Source organism: Onychostoma macrolepis, chromosome 13 (genome assembly GCF_012432095.1).
Source record: "Onychostoma macrolepis isolate SWU-2019 chromosome 13, ASM1243209v1, whole genome shotgun sequence".
In the NCBI taxonomy this organism is placed as follows: domain Eukaryota; kingdom Metazoa; phylum Chordata; class Actinopteri; order Cypriniformes; family Cyprinidae; genus Onychostoma; species Onychostoma macrolepis.
In genome coordinates, this window is record NC_081167.1 from 1,831,805 (window position 1) to 1,847,410 (window position 15,606).

A 15,606-nucleotide genomic window follows, 5' to 3' on the forward strand; every position below is an offset into this window, starting at 1 on the left:
AAAGTCTGAAAAGTTTTTATGGTTGCATTTGTATGGTTGCTTTTCACTCCTTCAAAGCAGCTTTACAGTAAAGTGCCTTACAAATCCCCCATGGAGCAAGACAAAGGTGACGGTGGCAAGGGAGAAAACTTCCTAAAATAAGATGATGAACATTTGAGAAGATCCAGGTTACGCTTACCTTCTGACATATTTAACCCTCATGTATTTTCTTCTCCCTGAAAATGCTAGTTAATGTCACATTGGAATAAAACCTACTGACTGCGCTCACACAGGGTTAACAAATTCCCCCCAAAATTCAATCATTTTTGTACTTTTAAAGATTTTTTTCCCCAACCTTACACTTAGCTTGTTAATTGTTTGTAAATCTCTCAATATGCTATTATTACCGAATACCGGATGTTTTTTAGCATCTTGTATTCCTTCAATTAGCACAGTTTTCTATGTCTTTTTTGGAGCTGATTGATCGGCTGTATTGATCTGAGTTTATGCACCATGTTTTTGAGTGAATTTTGCCAAATTATCCACAAATATTGCTTCTTTTTTTTCACTGAAACTCTGAGGTGCTCAGATCAATTAGTTTCTCAAAGTAATACAAAAGAAAATAGGTGGATAAAAGGCGGAGTAATAATATAGCACAATGAGCAATTTTTAAAAGGTAATTTTCAGCACAGCACCAGGGTTCAATAATTGGACGTGTGTAATGTCTACTTACTCTCACAGACTTTCAGCTATTTTATTTTAGTTTCTGTTTTCATGGACTTGTAGTTTGTATTCTTTACTTCCTGTCTTCTTTTGTTTAATTTCCCGCCACTTATTAGATGTCATGGTGATTCATTTAATAAGCACAGGTGTTTTGTCATTATTTCCCTCGTTTGTCCTGTATTTAAGTTACTCTGTAACTCCGGTATTGTTTGTGCATCACACTCTGTCTCGCACACTTGCATTACCTATATCGCCTTTCTTGTTGGAATTAAATTAAATAGACACAGAATGTGTATTGCTGGTTATATATTTTACTATTTGATATGTTTGCTAGTCTAGCTGGTGGACCAGCATTGCCATAGTGTCCAACAGCAAAACAGAAACTCGTCAATCAAAAGTCAGCTGGTTAAAGGAACATTCTTGCTTTATTTAGTCTATTGACAGCATTTGTGGCAAGTTTATCAGCAGATAATCATTGGGACTGATCCCAGATTTCTTCCACAAAGCCATCGTTCCACAGGGTTTGAAGCAAAAATGTGAAGACTGTCCTACAGTTAGATCCACTGAAATCAATTCTAGAGTTTTCTCCTCTTTCTTTTATCATTGTGTGTATTTTGTGCATAATCATACAGTGTTACAAGGATATGACACTGGGGTTGAAAGATTGCATATATCTTTATATGTCTGCTGCGTATTTGCTGTACAGTGACCACAAATTCTGAGTGACAAGTCGAGATGATTTGCTGTGGTAACTGACATTATGCCAAACACACTGTCACCAGCAGCCAAACCGCAATGCTCAACTGTATCTGGCGTTTCATTAGCACTGTGGCATCCTACAAATAAATAAATGAAGCATACAAGAAGTGTTTGCCATCTGACCCTCGTAATGATTAAATAGCGCTCACTATTACTCCCAGGCTAAACCTCAGTCCTCTCCAACTGCAGTGAGGAAGCCTGAGGGACAGACGGTCTTCACCCATCACTGCTATTCTCGTCCAATCTGATTTCAATTGCAAAGGGCTGCTCAAAACACACAGCGATTACTTTGTGCGATGCCTCGGCTTGACAAGTGGAGCGCCCTCATAAATCCTGCTCAGCAGAGGAGCACTCGGCACCATTTATACCCATTAACTGAGGCAATTTGTGAAGGCAGCAGTCACGGACAGGGAATGTGCATCTAAATGACACATTTAGTGTGACGCGAGGAGACTTTGCAAGGTTGACATACAGTATGTGGGAGAACTCCTGGAGAGTCTTGAGGAGTCAAAGCTATTTTGTAATGAGGCTGCATGGATGCAACACATAAATGCCTTTGAATGCTTGTGGTCTGAATAAAAAATGACGGAAATTGTATTGGTACAAGACTGTAAAAATACTATTGTAAAAATCTGTTAATTAGCTAATGGTATGTTCCCTTTGTATCAGTGGCGAGCAATAACTATGATTATTTTTGTTTTTTGTTTTTATCATGTACATTAGGGTTTTATGTAACATCTAATGTTGTTAAATTAATACTAATTGCATTATTTTAGTGGCATGAGTGTTATCATGATGGTGTTTAGTATTTGTATGACACTGTGTGCACCTTCAATATATTAATATTCACCTCAACTTGTATTGAGGTTTGATTCATCATGTGGCTTTCTCGTCACCACATGTTTTTAAGGTGGTTTCCTGGTTAAAAACTAGTGTAGGACTATTTGTTCGGGACTGTTTCATATTACAGGAGCAATCATGAAGATGGTTTGGAAATGTGGAGTTGGACAATAATCAGCATAGCATTTGAAATTAATGAATTTTCAGCATTTGCTTGAGACAAGTACTTATATTTACAAAGACTAAAATGTGAGAAATTCTCATCGACACTGATTACACTGATATTTGCAATTCAAAAGATAGCCAATAATGATAACATCGTCATATTATCTGCATACTAAACTATGATTTGTCTGTGGGATATCAGGAATATACAGAGAGATTTCTTTCTGGAAATGCAAATTCTAGTTATATGAGTGAAACTGGTTTTATATTGAATTTGAATCTCTAAATACACTCATATTTTCTGAAATGCAGCATTATTTGCTTAGGTGTCTGATGTTAAAGTTGATCTGAAGTGGCAGAGAGAGACCAGGAAGACGCTGAACTCTGGGTTTTTTTCTGACTGGACCAGATGTTACAATTCTGTACCTCAGTTTTTTGTCCTCTTTTTTTCTCTCAGGTGATTCACAAGATAATCAATTTAGCTGCGCTTATCCTGTGAGAAACCTCTGTGGTTTTTAAGCGTGAGGTACCTTGTTGACTCCGTCGGCCATGGCCTGCAGGGTGAGCTCACGCGGGCCATCCACCGTCTTGCCGTCGTCGGTGGGACCCCAGCTGGCGCTGTAGATGTCAATGACCTGTGGCATGTGGCTGATGGACGAGGCCTCGATGATGTCCGTCATGAAGGGCTGGTCCAGCATACGAATGCCTGCGAAATGGCAGGATTGAGAACATGGGAACAGCAGGAAAACCCTTGATGTTACTCTATTGATGCTCTGCGGTGATGAGTGCAGGGGTGAGAGGGCTTGAGATTCACTGAAGATAATGGCTTAGGTGCTTCATCAAGCACAAACGAGCTTTCACCTTAACTTCGATTTCTCTCTCGGCTACCAAACCTGCTGAAAATGACCTTATGCTGGACTACACTTACAAAAGTTCAAGTACTGCAAGTTCATTTTATTACGCAAACTTAAGTAAAGTTCAAGTATTCTAAGTAAACTTTATTTAGTAAGTGTACTAATATCATTGAGTATACTTGTATGTATATGTCAATACATCTTGGGACTCAACTGACTTACTTTTTAGTTGATAAAAGTATACTCTTCAAAGCCTTAATTCTGGCAACTATACAGAAAAGTCTAAGCACACTTGGCCTTCTGTATACCTTATCGTTTGATTGAGATATACTTAAAATACTTAATTATACTTTTCTTAAGTACACTATTATTAAAAAAAACTTAAGTTCAAAGCTGCGTCCCAAATGATGCACTATACACTATGCACTTATACACGAGAAACGTATACACACTAAAATACACTAAGCATACTATAGTAGTAGTAGGTATACTAATATCAGTTCACTGGTAGTATAAGTGTATGTGTACTATTTCAATATTTCTTGGGAATAAAATGGCCCATTATAAAGTTTATAAAAGTATAATTTTAAGTGTAACAGTAGTAAACTTTGAGCAACTAGTTAACATCTAACTTTTTCTTTACTCTAAGTTTAAGTAAACTTATTGGTACACTGTTAATTAAGTAGTTTTTTATTTATTTATTTATTTTCTATGAAAGTACACTGTGAAGAAAAATCTAATATAAGTTCAATAGTTTTTTTTTAAATAATTGTATAATTGTACTCCTGAACAAAGGACTGTACTAAATGTACTTAGACTCTGTATACAGTGTTTTCTATATACATGTATCAGTATCCTACACATGTTAAAGCTTAAATCCAAGGCACTCCAGGAACATCAGCGGCTGTCATTCTGACTTGTTCCTGGAGGAAATCCTTCTGTGAGCTGAAGAGCTGAAGCTAGAGTCATGCGGGTGTCCCTTTGTGAGGGACAAAAGACTTTGTCTGGCTATTAGTTACTCGCCTTTTCTTTTCTGGCCTTTTGAAAAGAAAAAAAAAAAAAATCAATGTGCCGCAGAGCGTAAATGATGTTTTTATTGATGCTGCTGTTGGTGTTGTCTGCTGGATGTTGTGAAAGACGGGAAGGGTAGAAATGATCAATTGAGCTGATATTCCATTAGGCTAAGAAACAAAGCAATGTCTCAAACGGGGACAAGACATTCATCATTACCGACAGCACAGAACAAACCGGATAAAGCATGCAAGTATTTTAATTACAACACTGTCTTGATAGCATCCAAACACGTTAATCTGAATATTGTTTCTGCTTCTTGGTTGTAACATTTGAAACATGCATTTTCTGTAAAGCTGCTTTTAAACATTATGCATTTAAAATGCGCTACACAAATAATCGATTGAATTGCATGCTGAATTTGTACATTTGTCTGCACCATATGCAACCAAATAAATGTTCTTGGTATTATTAGGTTTGTTTGAGAAGCAGCTTTTGCTTAGAAGCAGTTGTTGTGATGTCATGCTGACACGAGCAAGCCTCACAATCCAATAGCCAGTACAGAAAGAAAAAAACTTAATATCAGTAATAATGTGACCATGGACTACAAAACCAGTCTTAAGTGTCAATTTTTCGAAATGAAGATTTATACATCATCTGAAATCTGAATAAATAAGCTTTCCATTGATGTATGGTTTGTAGGATCAGACAATATTTGTCTGAGATACAACTATTTGAAAATCTGGAATCTGAGGGTGCAAAAAAATCTAAATATTGAGAAAATCACCTTTAAAGTTGTTCAAATGAAGTTCTTAGCAATGCATATTACTAATCAAAAATTAAGTTTCTTTATCTTTCTCTATTCTCTATCTTCATGGAACATGATCTTTACTTAATATCCTAATGATTTTTGGCATAAAATAAAAATGGATAATTTTGACCAATACAATGTATTTTTGGCTATTGCTACAAATATACGCCAGCGACTTAAGACTGGTTTTGTGCTCTTTTCTGGTTCCTTCCCTGACAGCGACGCCTACTCTCCTCTACTTTCAAGACCATTCGCTTGACATCTCATATGAGATGTTAATGTTATTGTGAGGTCATCACTGTCAGAGCCTATCAGAGACGTACCTGCTACCTTGGAGTTGTAGGCCACGCCCACCCCACAGATGTTGTTGTTTGAAACCGCAGACACCTCTCCAGCACACCTGGTGCCATGACTGAAAAACATCAGTCGCACGTCACATATTTCACAGTTATTTCACATTTCACAATTGGTGTAAATAGAAATATAGAACAAGCTAAATATAAACATCCCTAAAGCCGAGAACACACTACACGACTGTCAGGCCGATTATGAATGGAGTTTGGTCTTGAGGACTGATCCCTCCCAGTCGGACACAGCCTCAGTCGCTGTTTGCAGTCGCATAGTTTGTGGTGTCTAAAGATTATAGTCTTCAAATTCAAGAATCAGTCGTTGCCAGCCATTTTCACAAAGATTTTTTTTAAACATGTTTAATATTTGCTACTGATGCCAGCGATAGTATGCAGAGGAGATGGATTCACTGCAAAATTAATTTTGCATTCATTGTTCTTGATTGTTGTGATTTATTTCTTGTCTTTCATTTACTTCACAAGTTAACACTGCAAATTAAATGGTTTCAGGGTTTTTTTTTTCTGCAGTCAAAGAAAGTATAGCCTAAATTATGTCAGTGATTTCTCTCATTTTAAAGATTATCAAGAATACTTTTATTTCAATCTGCAGTCTAATAAAAGTTAGGAAAAAATAGAATAAGCCTATAGGCCTATCTATAGACTACGGGCTAATTCCATTTTTTTTTTTACTTTTAACTTCTTCAAATTTGTTATGAAGAATTTTAAATCAACTTCATAACAAATACACTAGGCTAACGGATTTTCTTCATAACGAATATATGAACATAATGAATAGCTTAGTTTTGTGTCAAATGGATGAGGAAATTACAGAGCCTTGAATTTATGAAGTAATGTTGTTTTTTTCGTTCTAACCGGTAACTCGCGAAATGTAAAGAAAAAACCTACCTTTTTATGACACACATGAAGAACGTCTATGAATGTATAAAACTGATCCAAGATCAGGTAAAAAAAAAAACATTGCCCACTAGTGGAAAACCACTGAAATTTCAGAACACTTCAAAACAGTTGTGACATACAGTAAAGCCTCGTTTACTAAAATCGCGTGACTTTGTTAATTTGATACGCACTACGAACCACTGGTTCCACACAAATGATTCACAAAGATTTCAAAGCTTCATGAAGCAGTGCTCTGAAAGCTCCATAACAAGCTCAGACAGTAGATCACAGCAACGCCAGCATCACAGGCTCAAACGTGTGCCATGCATGTGATTTAAGCTGCTTTGGATGAGCGCATCTTCCGAATGCATAAATACGATCGCAAAATGTTCACTGTTTGCTTGATGACAAACGAGCAAAATATAAGGTATCCGCTAAAAATCTTTCCAGTCACCATAGCTTTCCTTGGCTTCTGCTCATATATTCAGAAGTTGAAGGTCTGGAGTGAGTGATGAGAGCACATGTCTTGTACTCGATAATGATGTGTCAAGTCTGAATCCATGCATGAGAACTAAAACTACAACAGAGGGCAAGACTTTCAGCAAATAACCACAGTTTCATTCTGTTCCTCATCAAAACAAAATCTACATTAAGGTTAATTAAGGCCATTATTCTGATAATTTTGCTTACTTGCTCCATTGCAAAATATATTTCCTTAAATGTGCATATTCAGAATCTGTCCGTCAGAAATTGCCTGTATCATGGAGCATCCAATAAAGGCTTTTGTATGGACATATAATTAAATATTTCATTACAATTGCAATAAGATGTTTACCTTTTAGATTTCTAAATGAAACTGTAATATTGGCTCAGCTGGGTTCACGACACTTGACTACATTCTGATATTAATCTGAATTCATGTGTATGTAAATGAAGTTATTGATTCTGACCCTTGCCCTACTTAAATAACAAGCCTCAAACGCACAAGACGAGCTGCTAAAGAACAGAGACTCCTCAGGAAGAGCCACAGCAATGCGTCCTCCTCCCCTGCACTCAGACAGACAGCGTTTCTATTTATATATAAGCGTCTGATTACGCTGTGAGTCTGCAGCTCAGATGATATTACTGCTGCTCTCAGCACACGCCCCAAGCAAGCTTCACACCCGCAACCGAGGCTGGAAAAACACAAGAGCCACTTGTCTTCCTTCTATTAGATTCTGTCTGTCCTTGATGTGCAGCATTCATGTCATGAATACAGTTTTTATACTAGCACCAGGTAAGAACCAAAAAGGCATCACCAAACAAAACACGTACTGTCATTTAACTACTACTGTAAAAATTTCCATAAAAGCACAGCAACTCTTAGCATTTGTGTCCGTGTGTCTTTGGCACAATGAGCGTCTCTGAAGGTGTGATGGCGTGCTGTTTGAGCAGTGCGGCACGCTGACAGAAGGCTTGCCAGTCTTCACTGACCTTCCTCCCGTAGGGCACCTTCTGTCCACCATACATACATACAAACGCAGGAGAAATATCTGCCTGCTGCACAAACCTCCACAATAAACAGCTCTGCAGCCAAGCCAAGAAAACATCTACCCTGTGCTTTTGGATATATTTCAGTTTTGAACAGGTTCATAGCTGGGAATTCTGTCTCTCTCGAGTGAATATTGCTTTTTAATTAGGTTTAATCAGGCTAGTGTGGTGAATATAGCACGATATATGCCTTTACAGGAGCAGGGGAGATTTGAATTTAAATCGGTTAAATGGCATTTTCCAGTCTCATTTCAAATTTCTCTAGCTTAATATAGAGAGATAACTACAAACCATTCATAGCAGGTTGATTGCTGTGAAAAGTATCACCGTTTTGGCTCTGCATCTCTACATACTGTAGGTATTATTGTTGAGTATCAGAAACACTATCAAGCAATGGCATGAATTTGGGGTGGGATTATATATATGTGTCCAATTAATGCCATCCAAGATTAGGATGAGTTTGTTTCTTCTTCAGATTTGGCGAAATGTGTCTCTGCATCAGTGTCTCAGCAATGGATGCTCTGCAGTGAATGGGTGCCGTCAGAATGAGAGTCCAAACAGCTGATAAAAACATCACAATAATGTTTTTAATCTTAATGATGCATTTTTTTCTTACAAACACACAGCTTTTGTCTTCTCAAGATGTTAACTGATGGACTGGAGTGGTGTGGATTATTGTGATGTTTTTATCAGACTCTCATTCTGACGGCACCCATTCACTGCAGAGCATCCATTGCTGAGACACTGATGCAGAGACACATTTCTACAAATCTGATGAAGAAACAAACTCATCTACATTTTGGCTGATCTAATGATTGAGCACATTTTCAGCTGAATTTTATTTTGGGGTGAACTATTTCTTTAAGCTGTCGACATGTTTATGGCTACCTGAATAATAACACATCCAGCTTGGCTCAGACATTTATAGAGAATCTATCACACACTTGAGCAGCGAGGGCCAGAGTATGTTCAACTGGGCCATATTTTATGGTGATATTTTTGTTTCTTTCTTGTCCACACTCCCTCACTCACATAAACAGCTCTTATTTCTTCAGTTTCAGCATGCGCAGCAGAGCGGACGATCAAATGATTTATTCAGAGAGAGTGGAGGAAAGCATTGATTTAACTATTAAAACTATTTGCATCACACAGAGCATAAATTAAGGTTTATTGTGAATCAGAATCTCCTGAATACTGAGTCCTTCATCAGAGTTAGCAGTGGCTCTGGTTTAGAAACGCGACATGAAATGATGGCACAGTTTTGCTCTTAATCTTCACCTCTGGGTGAGGGTTTTGGTCAGGCTGCTCTGATATGAGTGCAGAAGGAAAGGCTCGGCGCACTGTGTTAATGCAGCTGGGCTGAGAGCCAGTCAGAGATGACTTAATGGGGCTACGTGTAAGGAAAATCAATACAGAGGGGCAAGGAGTCCTTCATCCAACCACTGCTGAAAAACACACTTGCAGGTCAATGCACTGCCAGCCCACTCCCGGCTAAATCCTTCAGTACACTCGGAGTAATCTTACATCTTATTAGACATGTAGTGTACGCTAGTGTTCAAAAGTTTGGGGTCAGTAAGATTCTCTCTCTCTTTTATACTTTATAATATATAGTATTTAAAGTACCAAAATTATATTGATCAAAAGTACCTAAAGACATTTAAAACCTTACAAAACATTTCTATTTCAAACAACTGCTGTTCCTTTGAACTTTCTATTCATCTGTGAATCCTGAAAAATAAAATTGATCAAGGTTTCCACAAAAATATTGTGCAGCACAACTTTTTTCAACATTGATAATAATCAGAAATGTTTCTCGAGCAGCAAATCAGTATATTAGAATGATTTCTGAAGATCATGTGACACTGAATGTGCTGAAAATTCAGCTTTGATCACAGAAATAAATTACATTTTAACAGATAATCACATAGAAAACAGTCATTTTAAATTGTAATATTTTTTCCACAATATTACTGTTTTTACTGTACTCTTGATCAGATGAAAACTGCCTTAGGCTATGTTCACACTTTTTGTCTTTTTTGAAGCTGCCAGCGTCTGTTTTAAATTATAATCCTGTGGAGTAAACCGTGTTTTCAAAAAAGTCCTGAGCGCTTTTTTAAATCCACCGCTGGCGTCTTTATCTGCAGCTCAGAGCATCATTTCAAGTTAAAAAGTTCAACTTTTCTAAAAAAAAAAAAAAAGCCCTACATCAGGTGCTTTTTTTCAACATTATCCTCCCCGTTAACTTCAAAATCCAACGCAAGAGCCAACTTTCTCTACATTTCTGCAGCACACACAAGCATACCTGTCAAGTTTTGGATTTGAAAATAAGGGACATTTTTCGGCGCCCACCAACAAGCAGTCCCACCACCCCAAACAAGCTCCAGTATCCCTTACATTTTAAGACAGGTGTTATAGCCCAAATGAAAACACAAAAGGGTATATATGAAGAGCATTTATTTAAAGGCTTATTTGCATATTTTCTGTTCATTTAACATTGCTTGTCTTTACATTTTATTTTCATTCCACATTCTTTTTATTTCATATTGCTTTTCTTTACTCTTTTAGTGAGTTATTGTACAAGTTTGTTGCAGACTTTGCATTCTTTATGACTGTTTTGGAAGGAGTGTATTTGTGGGCTGGGCCAGAGTGGTTCATTTTACATGAGAGTAAAGCGCAAACAGTTCTGTTGTCTAATGTCATCCTATTCTCTGTAACAATCTTTCGTACCATGCTAAAATTAAATTCGCTGTCCCATTGATCGCGGTATTTACACAAGTGTTTTGGTTTTTTGGCAGGAGTGCCTTCCGTCACTGTTGTTACCTCCATTATCCGTCTCGGTTTTGTTTTTTTCCCGCGTTGTCACTCATCATCTGACCTCACACACTAACCTCGCGACAACTGCCACCTACAGTACTGTAGGCTACTGCAGATGGCAGTTATCGCGAGGCTAGTGACAGCTCAGATTGGAAATGCTTTTTTTTTTTTTTTTTACTCCGGTGTTATTATTTTTTAATAACGCAGGTTAAAATACGGGAGATTTACGGGAAAATACTAATACAGGAGGACGGCGGGAAAGAAGGGTAAAATACGGGACTTTCCCGGCCAAAACTGGATACTTGACAGGTATGCACACAAGGCTACTGTTGCAGCAGCTGTTGTTATAGCAACAAAAGACGCCCTCGGCTGCTATTTGTAACCAAACGCTGCCAGCTTTTTTTTTTTTTACTGAAAAAGCACTCGTCAACTTTTTCTTTTCAAAAAAGTGTGAACACGCCCTTATTGAGCAGAGACTGGTAAGAGACTTTTTTCAAAATCATTTCAAATTCGAGAGAGAGAAAGAGTGTATTATCTTAAAGTTAATTTTGTGTTGATTAGTTTATATTTTTAGTTTGGAAGTTGAAAGCATTAAACAATACGCGGCACAAGTTTAAAAGAGACTAATTTTGATTCTAAATTCAAAGCTGTAAAATAGTAAATATACAAACCATTGCATAAGTTTTGCTTTGTGCCCACTCCATATTTGTTTACATGACTACATGTTTCTTGCTACTTTCACATGAAGATCACAAAGTCGTGGCCACCGATATCAGTCAAACACACGCGGCACATCAGAATACAGTCACACAGTCCAGCTCCAGAGCTGAGCTCCTCACCTGTTGAACCAGTCGTCTGTGTAGCGTGGGTACGGGTACGGGTCGTTGCTACTGAAGTCAAAGCTGGCTTCTGCGTTCTGAAACATCGACAAGAAATACAGCATCCGTCATCACGCATCGCAGACTTACAAATTAGTGCCAATTATGTCAAAACAAACAATGAGCCTATTTCAATAATTAGTCATTCATTATTTTGAAACCAACTCTGGAATTTCCATTGTGCTCACACCCCTGTGTGTTTGCGTTGCCCCTCATTAAGCATTCGTCTAGCTATTCCTTAATTAACCATCCAGCCGCTCTCAGAGGTAATACATTTGAGCACAGCAGGAAACACGACACTGACACCTAAATTATGTGAGGAACTTTATTCTGGTCTAGCAGAGAGATGATACAAAGAAAGGTGATGACAAAATCTAATACCACTGTATGAGTCATTGTGTCACAGTAATGGTGTATATAAGGATATGCATGAAAATTCAATGAACAAATGTTAAGGCTTATTTGTATGTAATCCAGTAGGTTAAAAATGTTTAATCCAATTTTAAGTAAACTACAAGATCATATTGTTCTTATTAGGGATGTAACGATTACTGGTTCGACGATAAATCATGATAAAATTCCCCACGGTTAGTATTACCGTTTCATATTTTAATTATCATTAAAACCGTATTCGTTTACCGCGATCTGAACAACTCACGATAAATAAATACTGAGTTTTGAGTGAAAACAGGGCAGAAAAGCTGTGAGGTTTTAAAAGAGTGCTGAGGGAATTATACAAATGATTACATGAATTAATAAATTATATGAATGTACCTCTGAAGGTTCTGACTGTCTTCAGAAACAATTTGATGGTATTTTGTTTTCATCTTTGCTCCATGTAATACCTAAAGGAACTGTTCTTAATCGCAGTACTGTTTTGTCCGCGGAGTTTACGGGAAACAGCTGTAATTCAGCTTTTCCATATAAAGCGCCACCTGCTGTCAGTGAGTGGATTTACAGAGACTTATATTCACATTCAGCCTGTGTGCAGTTTCTGTCTGGCCAAAAACAGACCGAATTTGCATGCTCTGCTGTAGCCTAAATATTGAGCGGTTGAGGAAAAACAAGCTTATGTGGATTCTACACATTTAAACAATTCAGATAAGTTACGTAGAATTATTTTTTGGAGCAGATAAAATACATATAACCATTTATTAATCAATTATCATTTTGACTTGCTTAAGGCTGAAATGTGAGGTTTACCTTTTTATGAAACTTTTTCAAAGCTTTATTTGAACATTTACATTAGATATTTGAACATGTTATTAAACTGTTGTCAGTCAAGTTGTCATTTAAAATCCGAACATCATTGGTAATGTTATTATTTTAGTGATTATGCAAACAAAAAGTCATTTTATTTGTTGTTTGTTGATTTTTAAATGTAAAACTTGGTGAAGTGATTTATGTGTTGGTACTTTTTTAACATTTCCAGCACATTTTAACAATACCGTGATAATACTGATAACCGTGATAATTTTGGTCACTATAATCATGATAAGAAATTTTCATACCGTTACATCCCTAGTTCATATATATATATATATATATATATATATATATATGAATCTCTACTATCAGTTTTATCAATTTAAAAGTACTACTTTGTTTCCAAAAAGAAAAGAAAAAATGACTAACCCCAAACTTTAGAACGGTAGTATATATTGTTACAAAATATTTCTATTTTGAATAAATGCTGTTCTTTTTAACTTTCTATTCATCAAAGAATCCTAAAAAAAATTTAAAGTCAAGTCAAGTCACCTTTATTTATATAACACTTTTAACAATGCAGATTGCGTCAAAGCAGTTTTACATGTTAAATAGGAAAAATAGTGTGTACTAACCCTAGTTAAAAATAAATATACTTAAATGTATTTGAAATACATTTATTTCATGCAAAGTAGAAATACATTTTTATATTTATGTACTTAATAAAATGTCCTGCAATTGTATTTTTAGTATACTAAACTGGTATACTTAAAGTCTGCTAAATTGGAACAACTAATTTTGTACTTAATGCACTTTAATTGTGCAGAAGTAGTGCTGAAGGCCAATTAAAGACATGCTTAGTATATTTCATTGTGCTAAAGTGGAGCTATTGCAAGTATACTTCAGGTACACTTTAATTTTTTTATTTAATTTTTTTTTGCATTTAAACTTTGATATTATTCAAAGATCATACAATCATCAAAAGTGACATTAAAACACATTTTAGACGTAATATTAAGAAAAGTGCATTGTGCACAAGTAATATGCCAAGTAAAGTTTAATTATAATTTTTATGTCAGTAAGTCTCAAGTTATCTGTCAGTAAATATGTTAATAGATTTGAACTATTAGTATGAAATAAATGTATTTTAAATATATTACTTTTTTACTAGGGAATGCAAAAGGACAACAGTAAACACTCAATTTACTGTTAAAGTCAGGTCATCATTGATTCAGTCATCGTCCAGCTCAGTTCAGCTCAAATAGCATCTATGCAATCAAGTCGACGATATCACTGGAAAATAAGTGCATCACAGCTTCCAAAAAAAAAATGAAGCAACATTGATAATAAATCAGCATATCAGAATGATTTCTGAAGGATCATGTGACACTGAAGACTGGAGTAATGATGCTGAAAATTCAGCTTCGCATCAAAGAAATCAATTATATTTTAAAGTATATATACACACATTGCATTATTTTTAAATTTGAAAATATTACTGTTTTTTTTCATGTGAGCATAAAAAACCTATTTAAAATACATAAAAAATCTTACTGATCCCAAACTTTTCAACAGCATTTTTGAACAGCATATATAGCCTATAAGTATGGCATCAGTGCGAAAACTTTGCATTTCTGATTCTTCATCACATTTGTGTGTAGATTTATGTCCTGATGGCCGTTTAGATATATCTACCACCATATAAAAGATGTGAAATCTCTCTATCTACTGTCACACAGAATATACAACCCAATCCTAAACCAAGGAAAGACGCAGGAGCCATAAACATCTCTCATAAACTCAGCCAGTGAAATCATCTTCAGAGCGGATCCAGCAGAAACCTCTGGAGAACCTTCCCTGCTCTCACTCATCAGCGGTCGCTCTCGCTCCGTCGCTCTGGTCTTAACAGCTTTTCTCAGCACGGTCCGGGCCACCATATGCTCTTTCATTATCTGGAGCATTCATTACCCGGAGAGCCCTGAGCGCGGCCTTCGTTAGGCCAGAGTTGAAAAGATGGCAGTCTGGTAGTCAGTGGCTCCAGGCGGATGAGGATGCAGTCTGGCATTTACCACGATGACTCAGTGGGAGACAAAAGGAAGACCTTTCGCTCCCGAGCCCTGGCTTAATGACGAGTTTGGAGCAGGTAACTGGGAGGACGGAATGGCTTGGGGAGGATTTCATACCGCCGGTCTACAGACGATACCAATCATGAATGCTGGACCCTCAAAAATGAGATCCACTGCTCCATAATTAGTCCGTCTCCTAGTGGAGCCATTGATGAGTAATGTGTTTATGACAAGGTGACAAGAATTTCTTCAAGGAGTTATTGTTCGGAGCATCAGCTCAATGTTAACTATTAGGAAAAGCCAAATGTATGCAATGAACAATCTGGTAGGTGATGATGACCTACAGTATCCAGCCACAAATGTTCAGTGCTTTTAATCACTGGCTGCCAAGAACATGAAGCATCATCGGAAGAGTGTGCGATAATGACAAAAATATCGATATTTTTTTCTGGGATTTTGTCAAAATCAGTTAGCCAGTTAAGGGGGTTGCTCAGTGTGTTTTTGTAACCCTAAAACCTAACAGTCCACTAATACTCTAATTCCATATTATATAAAAATAAGACTTTTTTTTTTTTTTTTTTTTTGGCCACATCAAGTCAAGGCATGTTTGTTGTTGTTGTTGATTTCTAAAGTGAGCAACATACTTGAAAATGTTAGCTTTCACATCAGTAAAACAGCAATTGTGATACAGTACATATCGCAACCCTGGCTGGATTTCTCCTATCA

General features: G+C 36.7%; 1 protein-coding gene across 1 annotated transcript in view; it reads right to left on the reverse strand.

Annotated features, from left to right (window-relative positions):
- Positions 1–15,606, reverse strand: part of pcsk2 (proprotein convertase subtilisin/kexin type 2) — a 55,313-nt gene that overhangs the window by 20,969 nt on the left and 18,738 nt on the right. Inside the window, exons 6-8 of the mRNA XM_058796878.1 lie at positions 11,570–11,646; positions 5,466–5,554; positions 2,997–3,172 (exon numbers count right to left, since the gene is read on the reverse strand). Coding sequence (XP_058652861.1) covers positions 2,997–3,172; positions 5,466–5,554; positions 11,570–11,646 — 342 coding nt within the window. The remainder of the gene's footprint in view (positions 1–2,996; positions 3,173–5,465; positions 5,555–11,569; positions 11,647–15,606) is intronic.